The sequence below is a fragment of the Botryllus schlosseri genome, chromosome 15, assembly GCF_051294905.1.
Source record: "Botryllus schlosseri isolate E-star chromosome 15, Bs_hap1, whole genome shotgun sequence".
Classification (NCBI taxonomy): domain Eukaryota; kingdom Metazoa; phylum Chordata; class Ascidiacea; order Stolidobranchia; family Styelidae; genus Botryllus; species Botryllus schlosseri.
Window position 1 is genome coordinate 17,672,340 of NC_137250.1, and position 27,351 is coordinate 17,699,690.

A 27,351-nucleotide genomic window follows, 5' to 3' on the forward strand; every position below is an offset into this window, starting at 1 on the left:
ACGCTAGACGAGGATTCTCCATCACGCAGAAATGTTTACTGTATATATGCCCGCCCAGCCTTAGTCTAATGTTGGAGGTTTCCGTTCTTCTGTAAAGATAACGTATGTCCCCCTTGTTCAGTTGCTGTGTAGACAATAAAGTCAACGGCATGCATTGTTCGTTGGAGGCGAGTCCGCTGTTCCAACTGGTATTGCATTTTCGTTTTACAAAACCATATGCTCGAGTATCGCAGGATATTGTTGCAAAATATATTCCTGAAGACAGCTCATATGTCAATTATAAGGAGAGAATGTAAAAGAAATCTGAGTGATTGTTGGCAATGTTAGGTTACTTATTGGCACCATCTGGTGTACAATCCAACAGCCATAAAACCACCGTTCGTAATGGTCGCATTGTCTATTCGCCGACTTCGCGTTTTGTGCTCCATCGAATTTAACCCTCCTGAGATTCAGTATGCATAAACACTTGAACAGTATACACTGAATGGGGACCGCCTGCAGAGATTGTGTCTATAACATATAGCGGGTAGACAGATGAATATTGAATATGTAAAATAAGGTCACATGAGGATCCAGTTTGTTGGGATTTCTATTTATTCTGCACACCATAGCGTTGCGATAGGGAATTGGAACGACCCAGAAAGTACGTATTTGTCCCACAGAAATACGGAGTAGACAGTTTGTTTTTCGCGCTGAATTTGTGATTCATTAATTGCAGATTGCAATTTCAAGGTTCAATTCTATTTCAGTTTAAGATGTCTAACGCTTGGACTATTATAGCCACGACTGATACATTGAATAGCACATCGGCGTCGATCCGTCGAGATTTCTTCAACCCTGCAACTCCTGACGACATAGCGTTGGACGCTTTGCATGTGCTAGCAGCGCTGTTGTCTCTGTATCTGCTTATAAGTTTATCGCACTATGAGTGTACCCTAGGTCGTGACACCGGCGGCGACAAACAAGTGCGAAAACGTCCGAAATCCCGCATCGGAAAGGGATTACGCGTCCTTTGCATTCTCAGCGCTGTCTTCTGTTTACTGAGATGCATCAATGATATTGTGTATTACAAAGGCCAAGCCTCCAGTCACATTCCCTGTGTTATCCTGAAAAATATCGGAGGTGAGCTGAGTTGGTTTGGAAACAGATTTGTGTTGGGAGCTCTCTGATCTTGCTACATTGCTAATCTTACGGTCAAGTGCGTCTAATACATTTTACGAACTTATAGCCAAGGTTCGCTGTAGGCTACATGCAGGCCTGACGCCGTGTGAAACTGCCGGAGTAAGTGATCAATCAGAGCACGCTTGCTCTTATTCGCCGTTTCTCCCGGATTGTATGTGCAATAGTGCATTTACAAGTTTGGATCTGAGTAGAATATGTAATATTCTGCATCTCGCACTTTTAATTCAGTGGGTCTGTGGCTTCTCCAGTTCCTGATAATTTTTCACGCTTACTTTATTCGGGTGAGTTGGTTTGGGGTAGATCTGTATCTTATTGTTAAGCGAAATCATTATACTCGCAGAGCAATATTTAATATGGCACGATATGAGTATATGAGGCAGTTACGTGATGGCATAGCACCGCCAGCGATTCTGCGTTTATATCAAGTATGCATATTGCGAAGTTGACTATTGTGCAAGGCTATTCACTGACGAAGCCTGTCTAAAGTCTTCCTATCTTACCTTGGACAGCTGGGCCTATGGCTGAGTAGGGCCTACTTTCCAAACAACGCACTGGTTTCCGACTTCGGGCAGTGTTGTTTTATCGTAAGAAAAGTGCTTCTGTTCTATAGATAGTTATGATATAACATACTGACCCGATTGTGCGATAAACCAAGGCTCTTTTGTAGACTTCCATTATGGGGAGGCGAATATGTCACGTAAAGGTTCGTGACCATCTTACTGTGATAGATGCCTTTTCAAGCGGAATTATCTTTAAATATGCATGAACTAATGCAATTCTAGTCGAACAAGTTTGATGTGACGCCATTATGCTATTTCTTATCAGACTAACATTGACAGCATTATACGACACTTCTAACAATATTTTCTGTCTTCCATCTTATTATTCTATTCCGATGTGTGTGAAAGCACTTTCACAGTATAATCATTGCAGTTTAAATCCACTAATGCTGTATAAGGCAAAGGATGTATACATCAGTTGCTTGGAATTCATAAAATAACCAATGCGTCACACCTGCAGCCGTGTATATTGTAGATTCTATTTTCAGCAAGTATGTTTTGAAATTGTAGAAGTGGCCCGAACGCGTTTTCCTGTCATGGTCCAAATTATCAGTCGATAATTTCTTACGAAATGCTGTTACCGTCTATTTTCCAAAGTTGTTGAATAGCTAATTTATGGTACAGAATTTAAAAATCTTGCGTAGTCATCAGACATATCTAGACATCTTTCCGGACATCGGAATAACAGTAACGTATCCATCTTATTGTAATTCGTATATCATGTTTTTAGGGAATAACGGTTGTGTGACGATGCATGGTTTTTATACAATCACTTTCTGATTCATTCAACAACATAACTAAATCGGAACCTATACACTGATACATATTGATAGCCTTCAGCATGACGATGTCAACGTTCAGCTATGAAGTCGTACAGAGGTAGCCTACAACGCATAATACAATTGCCGATTTATCTATGTCTCTTCAGTGAAAATTTTTAAATATGCATGAGATGATGATAGCGTACTTTATTTGAGATGAACAGCAAAATAAATTTTAAATTACTTCATCAAGACACTGATCAATCCCACGTCTCAAATCTTGTGACGAAATCCGAAGTTGATGACAGCTACTGTACAGAACTGAACAGTTACTTTCGAAACCTTGATGCTCGTTTCGTGGATTCGGAATTTCTAAAGTTACTCGGTGTCTGCTATTCAGCAATGAAACGAATATACACGAAAATGAAACACATGGAATGTGTGAATGGCCGAGAGCCGGAACCAGCTAGATGGATTTGTGTTTACGCATTTTTACGTGTTATTTTTGGTGGTATGGAGATGACATTGGCGTTTCAACGTCTATGGCCATTGCGCATCATATCACGTCAGATTATATATAGCTTTATCTTTTATTGCTTATCTATAGCCTATCTATTGCCTATCTATGCCGTAAGACACCGCCTATAATGCTGTTGGCAGTCGATGAAACATGGGAGTCGATCTGGCTCGGACACTAACCCACGCCCAATGCCCATCGCTGTCGCAGTGGTAGAACCAGTGATATATATACTAGCTATAGAGCAGTGGTTCTTAACCTTTACTAACCCGCGGAACACACTCTCATCTTCAAGGCTTCGCGGAACCCATAATTTATGCCAAGTCATAAACCACCATATTACACATCTAATACATGTACTATAGATTACTGGTGCACACAAGGAACTGTGCATCAACAGAGTCTTAAAATAGCAAAACCATTACAATATAATTTTCACACAAAGCGAAAACATTATAATTAATGTTTACTGCAGATTGGTATGACTGCTGATCCCTTTCAGATACCAGTTCAGAAACGCGAGGCTTAGCCTTGGAGAGTGCTATCGTGTTGTTAGGTCGAAACAAAAAGGCGTGATACCGATTGCATCACAAATAGCATTCCGCATGGTGTTGCATTTGAAGCAAATGGTATTTTAGAAGACTTTGTTTAAAACACGTTTTAAACAGTGTTTTAAAAATTGCCGTTAAAAATATTTTTTGTAAACGTTGCATAGTTTTGCCATAATTGTGTAAATGCGTTCGAAACAACATTTATGAGTATGAGCGTATACGAAGTATTTGTACCCAGTATAGTCGACTCGGCATATAGGGTGGACGGAAGCCTTTTTAGTCTGAGGAGCCACAATTATCCTATATTTTCAATTGTCAATGACAATCCATTGTGACGTCACAAATAGGGATTCGTGACGTCATGGCTAAAACAACAACAAAAAACAATAAAAAACATGTTCTAAACAAGGGACATGTTCTAAGGGGATTTTTATTTATATGCAACCCTAATTCCGCTAAATGGTAATCGCATGTTATCATGTACATTGTACAATGCTAATAATTAATCTTTGCCTGAAACGTTTTCACTCATTTTCAGCTTCTTGGTTGTCTGATGTTAGTGCGACCGTGTATTTGTTCTTGTGGCTTCGACACCGGGTCCTATATCAGAACCGTGCGTTGAAATTGCAAAGGAATATACTCATTACCTTCGCAAGTTGGCTGACTCTAATTCTAATCATCGCCCTCGTTATAGCTCAAAACGGTAAGTTGATGGACTTTCCATAGACATTTCTCCGCCCCTGGCTCAATCCAATGCTCGCATAACATCATAAATAAATATTTTGAACAGCTTTACAGGCGGTCACACCATTTCAATCTAATATCACCCGTTCAATCAAACGCTTGACTCCTTAGCCTGCGTAAACACCCTGCTGCTGCGCGATAGTGACATCGGACCTTCTAGTCCAGTGGTTCCCAACCGGGGAGGAATTCCTTCCTTGGGGGGAATTTTGCAATTTTTAGGGAGGAATTCCACCTCAGAATTGTAACGGAGTTCCAAAATTGTTCATGTCCGAACTGTCATGTAGTCAATCAGTTATATCTGAACGTATGCTCCTTACGGCTGTTTATCGCTGGAAGTATGTTCAAATGCTATTTGAAATCTCTTTTTCACGTACAAATTCCCCCTTTTTTTAAAACTAGTTCAGATGTGCTGCAGTTCGCTAGAGAATTTTGTAGGCCAGCTACGGCCTCTCAATCTAATATATCCTAAACGAGCAAATGTCGTGCCACTATCACAAAAAGATCTCTAGTGAAGGTTTTTGCCCTATATTTTCAAGTCAACATTTCCGACAGTGACAAAATATTCCAACGTCATCGATCCAGGTCCAAGAGATCGCTAGCCATGCTAAATTTTTATTGAACAGCTACCCGATCGAAAAAAGACAAATTAAACTTGGTGCAATGTTGCCGAAACGGAAGGGTTGTCCTAAATTTCAATGAGCTCCAGCAGCAAATCTGATCACATGTTATAGATCAGGGCTGTAACCAAGTCACGAGGCTCAGAGTCACAAGTCAATCTCACTTTCATAGTTTTGACTTGAGTCAAGTCGAGTCATTTTCGATTCACCACTTAGTCAAGTCCGAGTACAAGTCACCGAGCAGAGGGTCGAGTTCGAGTCACGATATTATGACTCGAGTCCGAGTCCAAGTCATTGTGTTGACTGCTCAGTTTCCAGTTGGACTCTTGTTAAACCCACTTTTTATAACTCTGTTTGGTGATATTGAAAGATTTGGATTTATAATATGCTAATTTTCCTCACTTTGAGCATTTTCTTGTCGCATTTTCAAGTACCAGGACCAATATACGAAATTCCAATAGGTTGGTCACTTTACTGCTCTCCGAAATTACAATGAAATGTCGATCTTGGCCGTCGTATAGTTTCGAGTCATATGGCTTGGTTTGAGTAATGCACAATGACTCGAGCCCAAGTCGAGTCAATACATAGATTGTCTCGAGTCGAGTCGTTTCAGTATTTTGAGAAAGTGACTCGAGTCTGGCCAACCCTGCTATATATGAAAGTACCAATATTATTGGCCAAATGCATACGCAAACTTGAGAAAATATTGACCAGGAAATATATGCATACTGATTTTTCACAGTAGTTATATAAGCAGGGTTGCCATCGACATGGATCCAAAAATAAGGACAGGCGAAAAATTAGATTAGCATGAAAAGGCGTTTTTGTACATGTACATACTTTGTATTTATACGAGCCGTGGCATATCACATTCCATACTTTTCACCAGAAACAATCTGCTCCAGCAACACCTTGTTATTAAAATTGCTTCATGGATCTCACGACAGCTTAGGTCTAGGTTTACTCAGGGCCGATACAGCACTTCATCAGCCCCCCCCCCACCCTTAGCGTGATAAACCAAGCTTCTTCACCTCGTTAGAGGCGTAAACCAAGGCGGAAAAGGCCGTACACCAAGCTTAGACCAACTCATTTTTGAGCGTATGGATCAAAAACTCCAGTAACAATGCTTCTGGTCTTGGTCCTGGCCGAATAAAACTTACTTGCAATGTTGGAATCGGGGAATATTGCTTTGGACAATTGCGATGTGCAATCGTCGGTGGGAATGATTGCTGGTGTTTGACAGTATGGAATGCCTAGGTACCCTCTGCAGCAGCTGCCTTGTAGTCTGTGGTCGTTGGTGCTGATCGACTTGTGGAGAAATTATTATTGATCGACTGGCTCAAATTAATCATCATGGCACACTTTTTGTGTTTTGAGGCATCAATGTGAGATGAAATAGCGGTCTTTCCTATGGCCTTCAGGTTAATGTCACAATTGCAGATATTGCTATGTGCGAAACACTCGCCCTTCAAGCTTCATTAGATACCTTTGAATTCTCTCTCATAATCGTCACGATAAACGTTTTTACGCCTGTTCATTTAAACCAGTGGTTCTTAACCTTATCCCCAGCGCCCCCGGGGGGCGATTTGGATTTTGACGGGGGCGGAAATGCCCAAGGGCGATATGGGGGGCGCTGGGCTCATGGGGGCGGTATGGGGACGCTGAAGAAAAATGGCCTCGCAGTAGATGGTGAAGTAAGGAAATACGATTATACAGTAGAACAATAGCTCCATATATTCCAACCGGTACAAGCGAAGTTATTTGAGTTTTTCATCAATAATTCTGGGATTACTCCCCGTCCAGGCTATTTTTGCATATACACATGTTTCATCTGCAATAACTTCGCTTCTACTGTTTAGGCGCTAGCAGAAATGCAGGAATGGTTATGCGTCGTTCTTTTAGGTAGCTAAATAATTTCATGGGGTTGACAATAAAATTTGAAATTTATTTTTTTATAATTTATTGAAAAATTTAAATAAGCTCTGCGGGCGCTTCTACTTGTTGAAATTGAGCCAAATTTGTTGTACAGCGTGTTTTAGGCAACCTAACAATTTAATCAGTGAATCCCTGGAATCCTAAAAAAATTTACATCAAAGATGCTTTGAAGCTTTTTGGCCAAAATCTTTAACTAAATATACTTGAGAGCTACAATATTTGAGAGCTACAAATTTAATCGTTAGAATATTTCTTCATCATATCATAAATGATGATAATGCTTAGTGTTCTGACCAACATTCATGTTCAAGTTAAGACCTTGGTTCAGTACCAAATTTTAGTGTGGGAAAAGATTTCTACCACATTCTAAGTTGATTTAGTAGTCACACAAAGCAATTAAACAAATCCCAATACAGCTAACTTCACCGTATTTCCAATCGCAGAGGTGAATTCGGGATGTGTACATCGAGCTCGAACCAAATAGTGTTAGCCCGTAGGCCTTATACCCGATGGGTATTATAACAACCATGATTTGATCCAGAATATAGCTCATACAATTATTATATGTGGTGGTGGGGTGTGTACGTCACGAGAGTTCGTTTCATTTATGATGACATAAAATCTCGACGAAAAAGCATAATTTTAGAATATTATGCAACACATATATACCAGAGGAAAACGATCGAAGTTCTGTAGCGGCTAAAAATAAGACAAAATAAGGACGCAAGTCGAAAATAAGGACGTTTCTTAGAAATATGGACAGGTGAGTTTTCTAAGACGTGACCCTTCAAAATAAGGACAAATCTTAGAAATAAGGACGGTATGGCAACCCTGTATATAAGCGATTGGTGCACGGTAAGCCGAAAACACAAGTGGAAGTGGTGGGGTCTGTTGAGTCAAGCCTTCCAGAATTTGTTTGTTTGGGACCAATACCATTGTTTTTGGAGGTTCAAAAAATGTTGTTATAGCCCTGCTCGAAACAAACACCGTCTTATTCTTCAGTCACCAGGTGCTTGCGCGGTAAAAATGACCTTTTTTATTCATTGGGCAGATTTATCCTAAGAGGGGGAATTTTGGCTCAAATTTCAGCCAAGGGGGCACGAGATGAAAAAGGAAGTCCTCATCCAAATTGTTGGCAAGGTGACCGAAGATATTGATTGAATGGGATTATTATATCATTTGATTGCCCCAGTTGATACATTTCACGGCGTTTAAAACATCAATATGTAGGTCTACTTCACCATTGTGGCATTATGTGGCCCGAGTCGTCGCCAGGTATCGTGTACAATAATATAGACTATCACTTCACTGAAATGTAGGGTTGGAATTAGCGATTTGACGTCACGTGACGCCATGAGGTTCACGTTTGCGTTCACACAGAACCTTTGAAAAAGGTTCGCGTTCTCACGAACCTAGACCTTTCAGAGGTTCTCACCAGCCCAAGTACAAACTCTCAAAATTTCGATGCGTTATTTGATACCACTGTTTGAAAAAGTTATTCCATTTCACAGCCGCCTTAATTGGATGGAGAACCTACGAGTACGACGCAGGAGGAGCTAAATGTATACTAGTAGGCAAGAAGGCAGCTACCATCAACAAATACCTTTTTCTGGCCGGGAGTCAAACACTCCACATCGCGCTGTTACTCCTGTTTATCTATCCGCTTCTGAGACACGCGGCGAGGATGCGACAAGGTCCACGCGAACCTTTGCGAAAGTCATGTTCGCTCAATTCCGACGGCTCGTTGCAAAACAAAACCGTTAGAGATAAGAAAGGCCTACTGCGCATGGTGTTCAAATGTATGATGCTGTCCTTTCTGTGTGTAGCTACTGACACAGTCGCTCTTCTAGCGTCAATATACATGGTTACAGCGTCCAAGGCGCGCCATCTCATCTACAACGTTAACGTTCTGACGAACACCGTTGCTATCATTATGAGTTTTGTGGAGTGGAGAGACATGTTGATTCCATTTCGAAATTGCGGCTGCAGTCGGAAGAAACAGCCGTCGGAAGCGCACGATCATTGGATCGTTAGATACACTGATGGGGAAACGGAAAACTGACGGTGCACTGATTTCTGACATTGTGCATTCTATTGTATTGTATTGATAACATATGACAGTGGTGCTTATAGCCTTATGAGGCTTTGTGCTTCACGACAATCGCACTATGGTAATTTCAACAGTTCAATGCATTTTTCTCGGTGACTTTTCTTGCTCTCTTCCTCTTCCATGAATCAACTCTTTCTTCAATATGCAATCATTCAGCGGATCTTTGCTGCTGACTGCTGCTCGGCTCACTGTACTTTCTGGGATTTTAGAGTCACCGCAATCGCAGTGAGGTCGGCGGTGAGGAGCCCAGATAAACCTCCGACAAATAGAAGCATGGTAGAGCCGAGACTCTAACCAACAACCATTGGTGTCGTGACGGTTTCGCTTAGCACACTGTGCCACTCGCTTCCCCCCACATTGTATATGGTCGTCAGCAGTGGTGGCCCTAGGATTGGGGGGGCCATGGGCGAAACTTCCAGGGGGGCCCCCATATATCCATAAACGCAGCTTCTGGGGGGCTCCGCCCCCCAGACCCCCTCGCCTCTCCATACAACTATTATATATTGCATGTCTGCAGTTTCTGTGATACTATACGGAATGTCGATGCTGTGTGTAACTATTTACTATTAAAGGCAACTGTGTCATTCAAGTTCAAGATGAGATTTTCATGCGTGAAAGTAATCACAAATATAGTGGCAATGGAAACTAAAAAAGAAAAAGTTCATACTTTTTCAAGGAAACGATGGCAGGATTCCAATGACTCGAATCGAGATATTTTGGTGACTTGACTTGGCTCAGATCAAAATATATAAGCAGAATGAGGACCAAGAGCTAATCGATTACGAAGGTGACCAAACAATGAAGTTTATAGAACACATCCATAGAATTGAAACTTCCAAAGAATGAACTACTATGACCGGACAATTGAATTGATGCATTTAGTTCTTCAAAAAAGTAGAAATCAAAATGATGATAGCAAATATGACACCAAAAGTAAAAAGAACAACTAAATGGAAACTATCATACGGGTACAAAATGATATTGGCTTGGTGTAAACTTACCGAAGCAGTCGAGACATCATGATTCATGATTACTCAAAACAACAACAAACAACAATGACTTCCCTTCTTTGACAAGATGACTCAACCAAGAGGAGTTTATGGTCATCAAGAATTATTACTGGATCATTCAAGAAGGACTATATTTGTACAGTGAAAGAAAAATGATTTATTCCTAACAGCTAACACAGCAAAAGTACCTGAAGAAAAGAACAAATACCGGTATATTACAAATCAACACTTGTACCAGAAGTTACCCAACCAAGACAGCTGCATGTTTATGGTAAATTTTACAATGAATCCTTGCAATGGTGCCGGTTATAAAACAGCTTAACCAGACAACCTCGTCTAAACGCCTAAAGATAGACTAGAAGAAGCTCTTGAACCTGACAATAAAATGAGGTAAGGGGTCAAAACTAGGCTCATAATAATTTTCAAAATCAAGTCATACACAGCGTCAAATTCAAATATTGTTGGCGCAACACTGTCCACACGAAAATTTCGAAGGCTAGTTTTAAGAGGAACTAAACATTATCCAAATCGCCTACTTCTGCCTACAACATACATTGCTGTCACAACTTAAAAATTATATAGTCAATAAAAACTCATTTTTCAGCATTCTTATAATAGCTTCCATATGATGACTAGTCATGAAAATTTTCAAGTTGACAGAAATGAGAGGGATACTGCAATGATTTTCATTAGAAATGACTTTAAACTTGAGTGCAGTACACAAAAAAGCTAAATTGTAACCTGAATGATATATTAGATCAACTTATATACAAGATAGCTCATGTACAGACCTACCAAAGTTCTATCAATTTTACGATTGAATGAGCCGGAAAAGCTTGTTTTTTATCATGCGCTGGCTTGAAAAGCTGGATATTGAATTTAAAAACTTGAAATTGTGATGTAGGCTACTCGGATATATTTCAAAATCACTTAATCCAAATTTCTGTCAAATCTAAAAATTGAAATAAACCATTTAATTGTTTTAGGGCTACTGACATGGATTTAGCCTATTACTGAAAATGAACGAGATGCACCAGTCACTGAAAATGTACATTTCCTGTATGCTCTGTAGTAGTTTCTTGTGAATGTTATTGTAATTTTATAGCACCGAGAAAAAGGTGTTGAATGTTATTCAAAAATATACTGGAAGTGATAATCATTCACGACAAAATTTTATGTTAGCGGATGCGATCGCGTCTCTCACACAAATCACCAATTTGATGATCGACAACCGTTTACGGTACCAATTTTTACATGGGTACATATATTTTCACGGTTATTCGCAAAACGATAACTATAAATTTCATAAATGTAGCAGGGGGGACCCTCATTAAATATATGTAAGCTCTTATAACGCGTGCAGAAATTTAATGATCGACAACTGTTTACAGTACCATATTCTACATGGGTAGGCCTGCATGTATTTTCAGTTATTCGCAAAATGATAACCAAAAATTGCGTAAATGTAGGGGCCCCTCTCATAAATCGAAGTAATCTCGTACAACGCGTGCAGGATTTAATGATCAACAACTGTTTACGGTACCATATTCTACATGTGTACATATATTTCACGGTCATTCGCAAAATGACAACCAAAAATTGCGTAAATGTAGCAGGGGCCCCTCATAAATCGAAGTGAGCTCGCACGCTGAACGCGTGCCGAATTTTAATGATCGACAACTGTTTACAGTACCGTATTCCACATGAGTTGGCCTGCGCGTATTTTCAGTTATTTTCAAAATGATAACCAGAAATCGCGTAAATGTAGAAGCCCCCCCCTTATAAAATCAAAGTAAGCTCTTTTATCGCGCACAGAAATTTGATGATCGAAAACTGTTCACGGTACTACATGGGTAGGCCTACATGTGTTGCCACGGTTATTCGTAAAATGATAACTATAAATTGAGTAAATGAGGGGTCTCCCATAAAATAAAAGTAAGCTCTTTTAACCGGTGCAGAAATTTAATGATCGACCACTGTTTACGGCTGACCTACCATATTCTACATGGGTAGGCCTGCATGTATTTTCACGGTTATTCGCAAAATGATAACCAAAAATCGCATAAATGTAGGAGGGCCTTCCCTCATAAAATCAAAGTAAGCTCTTTTAATGCGCGCAGAAATTTGATGATCGACAACTGTTTACGAGACCATATTCTACATGGGTGCATGGATTTTCATGGTTATTCGAAAAATGATAACTTAAAAAATGAGAATTATGATTCACGCCTTTTTATGGTACTGTACCGTATTCTTCACGGATACAAGGATTTCCACGGTTATTTAGAAAATGGTAATAGTTGGAAAAAAGCGCATAAACCGGAGAAATAGTTGGTAAAAAGCGCGTAAACCGGAGAAATAGTTGGAAAAAAGCGCGTAAACCGAGGAGGGGGGCCCTCCTCAAACAGGGGGGCCCTGGGCGACCGCCCACCTCGCCCACCCCAAAAGCCACCACTGGTCGTCAGGCATTTTTCACAATATTTCGGTTTTTATTTAGCATCTCACTAATTTCAAAGCAAGAATGAGATGTTGCAAAGTTAACATGGAAATCTAAATGACTGTAATTTAGCTAGCCGGTCACAAGGTAGCCCACGGGTAGATTAACATCACCCAAAGATATATGATTCACCACATATCAAAAGTTATGTCCAGCTGTCCTTGTTACTGATGTGGTATGTTTCAAACCATGAGTTTCTCCACACCCAGTTATATGATTTAATATGGCACGAGAGTTTCGGTTCTTTTAGAGCTGCGTCTCAATGTGATGTTTCAGGAAAGGATAGCGGTGGCAGTGTCACGGCCATATTATGTCTTTGAATATCTGATGCTGCGTAGGCTACTATTACGTTTTGATTGTAATGGTGTGACGCAGTTATATAAATCGACATATCTATCTCATTTCAATTAAAATTTGAAAGAAATCCCCATGAATAGCAGAATTGTATCACCTACAAGAAGTCGATGATCGCGACTCGCAAGCTCGGGACCTCTGCATTTTACCATCGTGAACCTTTCCAGTCAAACTTGTTCAGCCGTCTGCGGATGTCAAATTATTATAGTACAATCAGTAATGCATATATGCAAAGTGCAAATCACGTAAAACTAGTTAAGTACACTTTCACGGATGATCTCAACTGCTCAGACTTGTATATTGAAACATAGCTTCGTACTATCCTACTCCCTCCATTGACTCCAACGTGAAGTCGCAACAACAGAAGCTTACAGTCACGTCAATGTAACAACGTCGACATTGTTTTAGAAAGGTAATGTTGGCTGTACATTGTTGATATTAGTATTTTAACACGGTAATCGGCCACTGCGGCCTTTCACGTCAGGTCTAAAGAGTCTGTATTCCGTTGTGATGATAAATCTCTGTTGGTGAGGAGAACAAATTCCGTCACTAGTAGAATTCGTGGATATAATAGCATGTTTGTAAGCTGAAACGGTATGCACCGCCGCAGTACCATTCATCAAAATTTGTTCATAATTAGAACGATGGTTGTAAGTATTTGCTATATCGTGAAACGATATTACGTTGCAATGCAATTTCTTTTGTATGAACGCGTATTGAACAATTCGATCACTGTCTACCCGGAGTTGTAATATTCCGATGAGACGCAGAGCTTTACGGCGATGAAAAGATGTTCAAAGATTACCTGATACGACGTGCAGTATTTAAAATTTCAATCGCACTAAAAGCACCCATTCAGAGAATCGTGTAAAATTCCTGATTTGTGGGGAGATGTGGTACCGATGGATCAAAAATTGCAAAATGATCTCTGGCCCTCAAATCTTCAGCCGAGAATAGCAGATCTTTTGCTGTCTCAACACTTCGTTACAAGCTCTACCTATCGCGGACATATACATGAATATCCGCCTTTTCAAAAAATATTTATTAACGTTTAAAATTTGTTGCTCGATCAGTCGCCTCCCGGTGGGTCCAAAGGCACACGACCATGGGACCACCTATGAGACATACGCTCAAAAACTCAGATTTGTTAACTTGTTTTGTTGTGTACTATAAGCTAAGCTACAGCAAGCCAATGAAGAATGTTTCGTCGCGACCTTCAAGAATAAAATAGATTATATCAACTCAAATGTTAGCATAAAATCATGTTTTAATTTACGCCCAAACTAACAAAATTAATGCAACATACGTATTACCCGCAAATCAACATTTTGACTTTCAAATACCTCGTATTAGCGATAAAGCACCACAGGTAACTGTAATATACAGCCTCTATATATGTTGGCGTGTTTCTGTTGTTAAGTGATTAGTTGGTCCATCTATTTTGCTTGTTTTGGCTATGGTACCATAGGTCACCCACGCCATAAATATTGTAATTGACTTGAAAATAGTCCACTCGAGGATGGTATTGATTCAAAAAGTATGTGCCATTATATACCCTGATACAAGCCCTATATACTTCACATCCAAAATTATGACAGATTTGTTAGTCTATAAATTAATATATTAATATTATAAAGGTGATATAGGAAAATGCAAATGTCGATCCAAATTTACTTTACACCCCGTAAAACGTAAATCATTCGTCACAGACCCCATCACTCCCGCAGGTCGATTTTTTTGCATATGAGGAAAGATTCTGACAGCACGTAATTGTAGACAAATTCACGGAGTGTAATCATGGAGTCATCATGGAGAATTTTTCAAGTATATTCGGTCCCAGTGATCCATCGGTACCACATCTCCCCCTATGGCGTCAATAGAATAATTTAGGGTCCTGTCATCGTGCCAAAGTACGCTTGAATATCATATTAATCGATGTACCCGCGCTGTCAAATACCTGAGCGATTACCAGAAGAATGGTAAGCTAATTATTTCATTTTCGTAAAGTACGAATTCAAGACGAATACTCCATACTTGAGGAAGCGTTGCAAGTAAGAGTGAGACAAATGAGTATGAGTATATTATGAATGCGAAGGATTCAGTTCAGAGTTGTACAAAATGAGTAAGAACCACATAGGCCCCGTTTCGTGAGCAGATATCAGCTCCGGCGGATGTCTGGCCGCAGATATAGTGTGCGGATCAGATATCCATTCTAAAACACGTATGTAATTACATAGGGGGGGGGGGTGCTTCTCGGCGAAGTGGGGTCTTTTTCACCATGCCTGTTTATTCATGGAAGTATATGTCCCTACTGAACATTGGACAATATAATAAAGTCTAACAATGATTGTACCGTGTGAGGACTTTCCAGGCTAAACAAAAGTGGAATATTTTATATATATGCGCGGATTGAACAAGAAGAACCCTGGAGCGATCGCATGATGTAACAAAATGCCCAAGCGTCTCTGGTTGATTGCATGTGTTTAGGGTTGCCTTTCAAACAAACTGGTTGTTTTAAAACAGTGTTTTGAACAAGGGCCTTTAAAAAAACAAAATTGTGTTTTTCTAAGTGGTAAAATTATGTCATAATTGTCTAAATACTTTCCGAAAGCATGTTATATGAGCCTTCGGACAATTACCATCCGATATCGCCGATGTATACGATATGGGACGGTCGAAACCCTCAAAATAGTGGGTTCAACAGCTATACTACGTAGATATTTTATCAAAGGAACTATATTTACCCTATCTTTTCAGTTGCCAATGTCAATTCACAATGACGTCACATTTGAATATACGTGACATCATGGCGTTGAAAAAACAAAAACATGTTTTATGAATTCTAAGTCTGTTCAGATGAGCGTTTAGTCTATAATGCCCCGTCTGCATTCGAATGAGAATGGACGATTCTCTACGGGAAAGCGACGGAATGGTCGTGTGATCACTGATGTTTGGACAAATTCGGCGATATTATGAGTTAAAGTCCATTTGATTACGGGGATTAACCCATTGAGTTTTGCAGACTTTATGAATTAGGGTTTTTGCTTCGTTTGTAGATACATCCTGCTTTCCCATGCTGTCTGGTAGATCGTTCGCTTCGTCTCACGCGAGCTGATCAGCTGTCTCGTTGTGACCAACATTCTTGTGCCAGGGATCCATACCATCGCAACTGCTTTCGTATTGATGAGGGCGTTGTTGCGTTCTTGTATAGGCCAATATACGACCATGCTATTCGTTGTGTTACACATGCTGATCGCTGTCAGGGCGCTTTGCTATCTGAAAAAAAAACGTGGCATTATAGAATTTGGCAAGCATATTACCGTAAACCAATCCAACGATGTTTTTATTGTAATAAGCTATCTCAAACACGTATGGGTCCGGTTACTGCGTAGATATCAAGTGCATAATATGCCTCGGAACATTTCCTAAGCAGTTATAATTTCCGAGACATATGTGATGTAACCCCATTTAGATTTCGCCCGTATCAGATCTGAAACATAGCAGGGCCTATTTAATCGCTGGATAACAGCTCCGGAGCATGTTTGACTTCAAAAACTGCTCAATTACCAGTTCCGGACCATTCCGCCTTTCTTTCATAATGTTAATGTTGGCTGTATATACGTTGTTGTTGTTAGTATTCAGTAGGGCAAGTTTTTGCAACTTTTGCAACTCTTTTGTACAGCTTCCGGCTGCTTCCTCCACTCGGAAGTTATGTAATATGGTGTTTTAAGCTGTATGAAGTATTCTTATGTGACAACTTTTTGTAACTTTTCTCCATTTTTTTCACTTTTTGCAGCTTTTTCGACTACTCATGGGATCTTTTCGCAACTTTTTTTGATTTTTCATGACACGTTTTGCAAGTTTCTTCGATTTTTCATGCAACCAACTTTTACTAGAAATATTTGGCGCTATTTGTAAATAGATCACTTGATATTTCAATGTCGTGTAAATTGGAGGTCCTTTCTGATTTGACAAACATTCAAGCGATACCGCCGAAAATAATATTTTCACTGGGTACATTTTTTCAGGCTATTGATTTTATTGAAGTCGCCATCACCGAGTTTTGCACAGTGTCTTGGATACAGATCGATTCCAGTATCTCATACCCTGATAATTTCAAGGAACTTGTCCAAAAATGCAAATGTTTAGTGCAACTTTTGTGAAAAATAAATGCAAATTTTTACTGCAACTTCTGTGAAAAGGAAATGAAACTTTTCACGGATTTGACTACAGCAAAAGCTTGCCTTAGTATTCAGTGTCGGTTTATTAATATTTTCATCATTTCAAAACACCACGAATTGCGATACAATGAAAAGACAGGAAGGAGTCGAAACGACTTGGGGTAGTCTTTAAGATCAAACACCCACCTTGGCCTAAGCGAAGTTGAGAAGAGCCATTCACATTGCACACTAAATGAAATAAGTGAAGCGGAGGATATAAAGGGCAAACGACAACATGACGTTTAGCCAAAGGCGAGATCGATGTAAGGTCGTGTTCCGGTAATCCTGAAAGCTGACTAGCATTCATTTAGAAGAAATTGCTTCTATTTCGACTTGAATGCGGACATGCTCGACGACTGCCGGATAGCCGGCGAGATCCTGTTCCAAAATTGGGTCCCGCATACCAGATAGAGCAATGCGTTTTCTTGTATTCCGTCCTGATCATATTATAGTTGTTCTGCGTTTACGCGCGTGTGCCGTACTTGTGCGCTTTTGACTCCGAGGTGAAGTAGTCGATGAAATTTGAGGGACATTGACCGCAATGGAACTGATACATAAACTTGGCAATTTCTAGCTTCCTCATATCTTCTATGTTTAGAACACCAAATCGTTTGAGTCGCGATTTATCAGTTGCACATCCCGGCCCCTGTGTGGCTTTGGCAATGAAGCAGATGATCCGATGCGGTAGTTGTTGCAGTGGGTCAATCGTATTCTTGCAGGCAGCACCCCAACGAAGAACTCCGTATTGTAACGTTGATAGGAATAGAGTGTTGAAGGGTATCAGCAGAACCCTAATTGACTGAGGGTAACTAAGGCGGCGAGACAGACCACACCTTCGATAGCTGTGGTTTGAGTGATAGTATGTGACTCTTCCAAGACATGTCCGAATCCCATGAAACACCTTGGCATTTTTAGCGTTGGAAATTGGTTGGCCAGCGATGTCAACGGTTAGGTTATCGCAGGAGTTCACGACCAATAATTGGGATTTAATGAAAATGTCATAAAGTATTCACATGTTTTATTTTCAAATTCTACTTTAGCCTTGCATGCTCGTTGCTCCTGCTTGTGTACTTGAGCATAATTTTACTCAGCAAGATACGACCTATCTTTACATCCGCAAGTATGAGTCACGGATATGGATCGAGGATTTCATTGACCGACGCCCATTGTCCATATCTCGTTTCGTACTGCTTCACATCGAGAGCAGGTAAAATGGTCCACAATAACTCTAACTATATGGGATCCTTTACAGCTCGAAAATGCCGATTCGGGTATATTCGCGCAACTGAATTGTATGCAACTTACTAAGTCATTTTACGCTACATCAGAAACATTATCTATGTCAGACACGAGGTATGTTCAAGAGGTTTCAAAATAACTACAACATCCTTTATAGCTTGAAAAATGCTGAATCGGCCACTCGCTGAGCTGAACTAAAGCATCCATCCTAGACTGCGTAACTTAGGAAGTTACATTGCGCTATATCAGCATTCGCAATTTTGTCAGCGGGAAGATAATTTAAAATATATATATCAATGTGCACAATTACACATAAATGCATTGTCACATTTATTGGAATATCGGACATGCTCTCCAGCACTTGCCAACGCAATCGTTCACGAGGCACGCAAGAATCAGGAAGTCTAGGTTAACTCTAAAGCAGTACAGCAGGATTCCCCGGCCTGGGATCGATTGCCTTTTGTGTGAGATCACAGACACGACAACTAAATACAAATGACTATTACGAGAATACCAATTAAACGGATGCTATAGGCGGCCCATTTATGAACAATTTTGGTTGATTTTTTAAAATAGATAAAACTATTTCGAGGAATGCGAAACCGGCAAACAAGGTATCAGTCGAAGCGTGATTTAAAAGCACCATCTGAGAATGGTCTCTAAAAACTTATTAAGACGAGAAAGCCATGAAGCGGAACATCTAATATACAACTAACAGAAGAACCAGATCTAAGGTGTTTTCTGGCAACAACAGTTTTTCGACAAAATGCAACACCCGCCATATCACTGCTGCCGTCTTGTGCATGTGCATTGTGCATTGTGCAATTGTGCATGAATCGAATAATTGAGAATTTGATTTAACAGCGTGCTAACATAATTGCTATTACTGCACGCACAGTGGCAAGCTTCCCATATAGTTCGAGAGTAGGTCTGGGCGGAGAAGTTTAACCCATTTATTTAGTATTCATCACCCCAAATTTAGAGGTAGGTCGCGGAACATATTGAAATAGAAATTTGTGTCGCAGCAATAAGAAGGTTGGTAATCCTTACAGTAGAGTGAATCATGTTTATGCTTATCTTTTATGAGCTACTGTAGCATTTTATGTGGAGTGTTATGCTACATTCGTGACTGAAAGCTCGACAAGCCAACCGAATATGGAAAATGCTACCCCAAGCGCAAGTGACCATTCTTCGTCGCAGACAAATACGACAATGCCTATCGCGACTTTCTACGACCATTACAACCCCGGAACACCTTTCGACCACGCCATGGACGCATTGCTGATAACCGCGGTAGTTCTGTCATTCTACCTCTTCGTGAGTTTGCTGTGCTACGAATGGTCCTTCCGGCGTTCCGACAAGGGCGCGTCTCGAAAATCAAGAATAGGAGAATGGTTGAGAATTCTGTGTATTCTCAGTGCGTTGTTCTGTTTACTGCGGTCTGTCAATGACATAGCGTACTACAAAGCGCAGAAGATGAGCAGTGTTCCGTGTACTTTCTTGAAGAATTTGGGAGGTGAGTGTCGGGATGTTGTATTATTCATGTTCTTAAACGAAAAATCTCGTACGTTGTGGAAAATTGGCATGGCGCGTGTCGTCGACACATCGCCGTTACCGTCCCTTAAATTCGTTTTCATTGTCTCAGTAGATGTATCGGTACATCTCGCTACTATTTCCGTCCCTTTTACAAATTCATTAACCTTGCCTCGTTTAACTAACAAAACTTACAAGTCTTTGGTCCTGGTTCATTGTGAAAGCCTCATGCACCCTCGCTTTGAATTCGCATTGTGCAGTTGCGAAGTGTCGATATATTAGAGGCTAACAATATATTCTCTCTTAGGTGTTTTTCCCGAGGATGCAAAAAATGCCCAAATATTTTTCGAGTTAGTTACGTGTACTTTCAACAAGACCTTCATGAGAGATGTATTTATTTCTCAAATATTACTTTAGCAATAAAACATGCTGAGCGGCTGGTCGAAATAAGTTTTTTCAATAATTTAGCCTACGAGCTATACCATTTTGATTGTGATTTTAAACATTGTTCGACGTTCTTTGTCACATCTAGAACTTTCTAGATGCGTGGCCTGGCGCAAGTTCAAACTTAACAAACCTATTTGTTGGATCAATTTCGATTATCTTGTCGTTAGTATATAATTTCAATGATATTTCCTGTTAACAAATTCCATAAGGATGATTTCCTAAAGAACCGTTATTGCAGCATTTGCATAGCACACAATACAGTATAGTCGTAAGCAAGAAATATACTATGAAGAAGAACTTTCAGTCGCATCAATCACACCGAATCAATTACTTGGTTTTGATGTCATTCGAGTTTCATTCAATTATAAAATATGGATACTTGCAATACCGTAGGAAAATCCTCAAAAATAGTAAATTTTTGCACTTCATCGTCGGTTTACTAAGAAAAAGGTCAACTTTCCGCCCCAGCTCCCGAAATAGCCGCCGGAGCGTTACTTTAGTGCTGATTCACTGTATCTCAATTGAATTTTGCCCTCAAAATTCTCAAAATAGATGACTTTTGGGCGTCCACCAATTACACTCTCAAATAAGTCAAAAAAGAGGACAAAGGGAGGACGTATGGTGACTGGTGAGTTTATCCGACTACAGCTGCTTGGGAAAAGCACGCAATCACGTTGATATTTGTATGGGACACATTGGGCTTAACAGTCAACACTGTACCCACCACACTTTGCGCACGTGTCTTATAGCATGCATAAAAGAATGACTGCTTGAACAAATGAACACCTTATATTCGAAGTATATCTAGAATCCGCAATGACTTTTTTAATTATTCGTATTGATACCAGCACCTATCTAGGTAGATATGCTTTGTGATGTCTCGTAAGCCTACAGTATGTTCTATAATTTGCAGCTTGCTGGCTGATTGGAATGGATATGGCGGTGTATCTATTCCTGTGGCTTCGTCATCGAGCATTGTATCAAAATTCAAGCCTGCGACTTCCGGTTAATACGTTCATAAAGATAGTGAGCTGGTTCGCTGTGGTTCTTATTGCCCTGCTCTGCGTGTCGATGATTGGTAGGTGTTCGGAGAATTTAAGTCACAATGTACGATATGCCGGGAATAATGATCGCACGACCGTCCTCGTTGACTCAATATGGGTTATGAGAATGGTTGGCACCAACTAACACTGCAAATATCGACCGGTGTTAGACGATAGTTAGAAATTACTCCGCGACCAAATTACTAACTGAATTATTTGATGGTTTAATAGGACTCACCATGTGCCGAAAGCAGGAGTTCTTAAAGTATGGGTCGCGAACCGTACATTGGTCGCGGTGGGTAGAACGATCTTTAAATATGTATGCAATATTTCCGTATTTTTTGCAACAAAAAACAAACATTTTCGCCCCTCGCGCGGTATCCTGTGATTAGTTTGTTCTCGTTCAAACTCACTTTGTTGGCTGCTATATCCAGTAGACCGGGCACGCAAAAAAGTGGTTGCCACTATATGGCCTGATCAGATAATGTGCCGATCTTTGCATTGCACAAAATGGTTTGATGTTATGATGAGATTTGTTTCATATTGGATTCTCTGGAAAACTGTAGCTTGCGCGGGTAATACTCCGGCATGTTAGAGGGAGGGACCGGGTGAGGGACCGGGACCATAAATGCCGCACGCCCTATCTTTAATGCGTATCATTTACAAATATGAATTTATAACTGTACTCGCAATTGTGAAACAGCGATATATTTCCAGTATTGCTCAACATTGTCTGAGTCGGTCGGCGATGCTTCGATCGTGGGGGGGGGGGGGGGGTTGTGCAACATGTGAATGCGGTACTATTAGACACATGTATTTCGATACCGATCATTTCCCCACCAGATCAATTGAAGGCATGGAATTTTGACATACGGCTTGGCAAAGTATGGTGGATGACACTGGAATATATCGTATTGCATAACATCACCAATCCGTCATTCACCCCATATACAAACCTTAATAACTGGACAGCGATATCTTTCAACTAGGGCTGAGTTGATTCTATAGTACTCTATATACTCTATACTACGAGTATTAAACGTAATGATTGTTGTCGTTGATAGAGACTGTTGTGTTTGAGTATATACTGGAATTATCACCGATAATTATAGTTTCGATATTGTCCCATCGGGGAAGCCTTGAAACCACGGCTAGCCGTATTAGACCATACGAAACATGTACTACAAAGCAGTACATACATCAGCGTGACTAACATTTCTGGGAAGTCGTGAGTGTCCTTGTCAGGACGTGCAATGAAATACGGTAGGTATCGTCGAAAAAATATCAAATGATCATTAATGTAATGCAGAACTGATTTATTTGTTTTATGGTCGCATAAATGGTACTGATACTCGGGGACGTTCCACATTGATGCTACTGTGACAGAATATTGAGTAATGCTCAATCCTGATTCTCGATTCTATATTACCGCAAACAATACGTCCATATTGACAAATTTACTCCGTTCGAAGCTTTTCGACTGACTGTCATCCGGGGCGAGCGTCAGTAAATGCGGTTTATCATATTCGTGTTGACTGACGTTCGCTCCTGATGAGAGTTAGTCGAAAAGCTTCGAATGGATTAATTTTGGCAATATGAACGTATTGTTTACTGCAATATTGAAGTTCTGTACTTCTAAAAGCCTATATTTAATTCTTGATTCCGAATCGAATCACTCGAATACTAGAATTTGCCCAGACAATTCCTGATATCTGCATTGTGGCGCCTCTAAATGTGGTTATCCGCGTTCATCATCGCTAATTCACCTTAACAATATATCTTGAAATGAGTATTCTTTTTGACAATTTAATTGTTAAGAATTTAACAATATCTTGTTTTATCTCATCCCTGGTGTGCAGTAATCATTCTGGGATGGCGACGCTACAAGTACGACCCAATCAAGGCCAAATGCTGCTCAGTGAACAAGCTGGCGGGCGAAGTAAATGGGAAGCTGTTCGTAGCGGGAAGCACCACACTTCACATCATACTAGTGGGCCTGTACGTCTACCCTCTCATACGACATGTGATCAAGACAAAACTACCTCAACAGAAGCAAGAAGCAAGCAAGCAAGGCGGTAATCCTCCGTCGTCCAGCAAAAGACAGGGCGGTCTCATAGAAGTGGTCGTGAAATGCGTTGTCATGTCCGTCCTGTGCGTGCTAACTGATGCGTTTTCGATTCATCTCCTTTCTTACGTCGTCGACGCAACGAAAGCGCGCCATTTTTGCTACAACATCAACGCTATATTTAACACCGTAGCGATCGTGTTGAGTCTCAAGGATTGGCCGGATATGTTATGTCCGTGCAGGGCCGTTTCCGCCAAAGATGCAAACCAAGATGAGGTTCGTATCGCCAGTGTACCGAAATCAGCAACTACAAGTATGTAAGTAGAGGTGATAGATATACTTACGCGGCGTCTTATCAAAAAAGGCCCCGAGAAAATCCCGGCGAATGACGCGTACCAGTATCAGAATACCAGTGACGCTGTTACGTCTGGGGTAGATACTATATACCAGGTTTTGGATTGATGTACAACATATTCTCGTCTCGATATCTTCGTCTATCTCCTTATTGCACAAAATTGTGTTGTGTGTATTGCATTGTACATTGCGTTGCATTATTGTATCGTAAGTTAACCCGCACGTAGTTTTCCAGCCGAAACAATGATGACATGCCCAACCATTTCTACCAGGAAACATTATGAACAGGCCGAAAATGTTATTTATAGATTTGATTCTGATGTGAGCACGAAAAAAGTAGAGCATACTAGTATAAGCCTCCAATCTGCTTGCTATTAATCATTTCCCATCGCTGCTTTCTTACCTTATTTCCACGCTTCTTATTCTTGCCGCATATTATGGTTGTGATATTGCTCGATTGCGAACTTTGATTTGATATGACTGATAATATAGGGCGGGCATGATTTATTTATATAGCCAGGGCCGTAACAGCACTTCGTCAGGTCCCCCCAAAACGTTGGTCTTGGGCCCCCACATGATGATGAACCGAACCTCTGGGGGGCTTCGCCCCCAGACCTCCGTCACGCTATCTGCTGTTTACCGTGATACCGTGATGCTTTGACTGTGCCAGCTTTTCTCGCCTAGACGCGTTAAGCGCGAAAAATTTCAATAATTCATGATTGAATCGACCAATATCATCGGGAATTGCATATATATTGCTATCAATTTTTATCCTCTCACTGCTCACGTAATCAGATTTACAGGTTAGGTGTGTTTGAAAAGGTATGACCCCTCAATAATAATTAAACACCTTCGGGCGTATACCCGTTGGCAGGAACAAAACACCACTTCGTCAGGTCCCAAAAAAAACTTGGGTCTTGGGCTACCATAGGGTGATAAACCTAAACCCAATCACGTTGTTCGCTTTTGCCACGAAATTAGCCGTACCGTGCAGTGAGGCAGCGCGAAGCGCGAAAATTTTCGATAAATCATTATAAAATCGGTCAAAAAGATAAGGTAATTGCATATCTATTGCTATCAATTTCACGTCCTCTCTGCTCACGTAATCAGATTTACCGGTAGAGTTGAGTGAGGTGTCTTGGAAACTGTAGCGCCCTTTGGTATGACTCCGTAACTTGATGTTATTTAGTGACCTCCTGTCTGCTATATCAAAATATATAGAATCGCCCAAACGTAGGCTACTAAAGTAAAAGATGCACACGATTTCAAATTGGTATTTCTTCACTGGCATATAATTTTTCTCTGCGAGATGGTATTTGTCTTGTGAGGTTCAGATTGCCAAGACAGGAATATTCGACACCAGTCATTTAGGCGCCTAATTAAACCTATTCGTATTTTGTATATATAACGAAGTTTTCGGTCAACATAAGGGCGGTCGTTTTCGGCCAAGGTTTTCTCGCTGCCGATCGTCCTGGCCCACTTCTTGGAGTCACATGTTACATGCCTAAAACTTTGTATGTCTTGGTAAATCGTGGCGCGGTAATGGCCAATGCCGACATGCCCATTTCTATAAATCTTGCGTATTTTTTCTTGGGGGAAGACTACTCAAAATTCAAGACATTTGGCAACTTGAAATCGCGCGTAGCGCGAAAAAACTACTCTATAATTTATGCTAATTAACGAAATAATTTTGGGCCCACTCCGAGCTCGCCCCCCCCCCAATTGGGGGTTTTGGGGTGCGGCAGTTACGGTCCTGTGTATAGCTATACGTATTTTCTGTAGATGTGTACGTTTATTGTGGCATTCATTGTATCTCGTTCAATACAACGTCTTAGCACCGTTTAACACCACTCATATGGAAATTTGGAGGCGATTCCAAAGGTGTGCCTGTGATTCTGCTTCACGCCAGAGCAGGTTCTTATTGAAAAATTATTGCTTTGTCGTCCAACTGTCAGGTACAGGTTTTACTGGGCTATAAGACGTCAACTGTAATATGTTGCATCGCAGATATAAATACTAGAAGTAGATTGATGTCTTGACAAATTGAATCTCATGGCTGAGACAGAACGGACTGTTCACTGGGCCTACCATATTTGCAGCACCACAAAAGAGGGGGTCTTTTGCCGGCAAGTAAAACGAAAGTAGAAACCGTGTTGGTTTCAACGAAATAACAGATCCTCAATTACTATAGCCTCAGGATAATTAGAGAATCTGGAGCAGGACTTATTTGCAATCTCATACTTAACGATTTCTGCGTATCTCAATGGTACGAACACCGACATTAAATTGACTTTGACACGCAGTATCAACGAATTGTTTCAAACATCGACTTTCACTGGACCATGCTTTCTTTCTCCCCTAAACAATCGCCGGTTCTCACTGGAATGCCGACGGAACAATGTAGGCCGAACCCCCATTTGTATAGAATGTGACTCCACGAAAGGAATCGTCCCAAAGATGTTAACAGCCGACCGAACGATCGAGCATTCTATTATAAGATGTATGCATCATGCAAGTATACATCATGCAGTCAATACGCACAGCCAGAGCGCAATTAGCTCAATCCGTGTATAGAAGATACCAGATTCTATTATTTTCCGAGCCGCTACTACACAAATTCTCTACGGTCAACTCTACACGGTTCAATTACTGATTGACGTGGCTGTATTGTCCAATGGGGCCATGTAGTTTCAACAATGAACAGACATGGTGCACATACAATGTAGATAACAAGTCCAGAGTGTGCCTCGGCACATTTCCTAATCAGATGTAATTTCAAGGACATGACTGACCCCATTTAGATTGCGCCGATATCTGATCTGCGACAGATATGGGAGCATTTAGTCGGTAGATAACAGCCCCGGAGCATGTTTGGTTACCAAAAGTGTGGCGATATCAGTTACGGATCATTCCGACATACTTTGCTAATGTTAATGTTGACTATGTATGTTTAGTATTTTGAATAGTACATTCATATTGAAATGAACGAATATTTTCGGCGGACACTCGTCAGGGGAAATCGTCAGCAACTAGTAGAGAATTCAAAAGATCATGGTATATCAACATCAACAATCGTATCACAAAATATGACGTCACCATTTGCTACCGCTTACCCCTGACAAGTGTCAGCTGAAAATATTCGGGTTCATTTCAATATGAATATAATATTCAATTGTATATTGAACTTCTGTACGCCAAGAAGCTGTTTTTATTTTCTTGTCAATGTCATAATATAGTTTTCACATGTTTCGTGTTCTAATTCTTCTTAAGCCTTGTGTGCTCCTGCTCCTGCTTGTATACTTCAGCAGAATTTTACCCAGCAATACGACCTATCTTTACATCTGCGTGTATGGATCAGTTATATGGATCAGTTATATGGATCACGAATTTCCTTGACCACTGCTCATTGTTCATATCTCGTTTCGAAACACTGCTTCACGTGGGAGCAGTTAAAATGGTCCGAAATAACTCTACAACTATACGTAATCCCTTACAGCTCGAAAATGCCAAATCAGCTACTTTCGTGACTGAATTGTATGTAAGCTATACTTTACGCTACACCAAAACTTCATTTATGTCAGACGGGAGGTATGTTTAAGGAGTTTCAAAATA

General features: G+C 40.5%; 2 protein-coding genes across 2 annotated transcripts; both read left to right on the forward strand.

The window, feature by feature from the left end:
* The first annotated feature begins 744 nt into the window (after window positions 1–744).
* Window positions 745–11,181, forward strand: LOC145457472 (uncharacterized). Its single transcript, XM_080335689.1, has 3 exons — window positions 745–1,122; window positions 4,110–4,274; window positions 8,379–11,181. The coding sequence occupies exons 1-3, from the start codon at window positions 756–758 to the stop codon at window positions 8,927–8,929; spliced, it is 1,083 nt and encodes a 360-aa protein (XP_080191815.1). The 5' UTR covers window positions 745–755; the 3' UTR covers window positions 8,930–11,181.
* A 6,714-nt stretch (window positions 11,182–17,895) lies between these two features.
* LOC145457330 (uncharacterized) lies at window positions 17,896–25,584 on the forward strand. Its single transcript, XM_080335524.1, has 3 exons — window positions 17,896–19,813; window positions 21,191–21,355; window positions 23,180–25,584. The coding sequence occupies exons 1-3, from the start codon at window positions 19,453–19,455 to the stop codon at window positions 23,704–23,706; spliced, it is 1,053 nt and encodes a 350-aa protein (XP_080191650.1). The 5' UTR covers window positions 17,896–19,452; the 3' UTR covers window positions 23,707–25,584.
* The last annotated feature ends 1,767 nt before the right edge of the window (window positions 25,585–27,351 follow it).

Excerpts from the sequence above, each read along its gene's own strand:
- LOC145457472 (XM_080335689.1), top strand. The coding sequence starts at position 756 with ATGTCTAACGCTTGGACTATTATAGCCACGACTGATACATTGAATAGC. Across the intron at positions 1,123-4,109 it reads TATCCTGAAAAATATCGGAG|CTTCTTGGTTGTCTGATGTT; the intron begins GTGAGCTGAGTT and ends ACTCATTTTCAG. Across the intron at positions 4,275-8,378 it reads CCTCGTTATAGCTCAAAACG|CCGCCTTAATTGGATGGAGA; the intron begins GTAAGTTGATGG and ends TCCATTTCACAG.
- LOC145457330 (XM_080335524.1), top strand. The coding sequence starts at position 19,453 with ATGGAAAATGCTACCCCAAGCGCAAGTGACCATTCTTCGTCGCAGACA. Across the intron at positions 19,814-21,190 it reads TTTCTTGAAGAATTTGGGAG|CTTGCTGGCTGATTGGAATG; the intron begins GTGAGTGTCGGG and ends TATAATTTGCAG. Across the intron at positions 21,356-23,179 it reads GCTCTGCGTGTCGATGATTG|TAATCATTCTGGGATGGCGA; the intron begins GTAGGTGTTCGG and ends CCTGGTGTGCAG.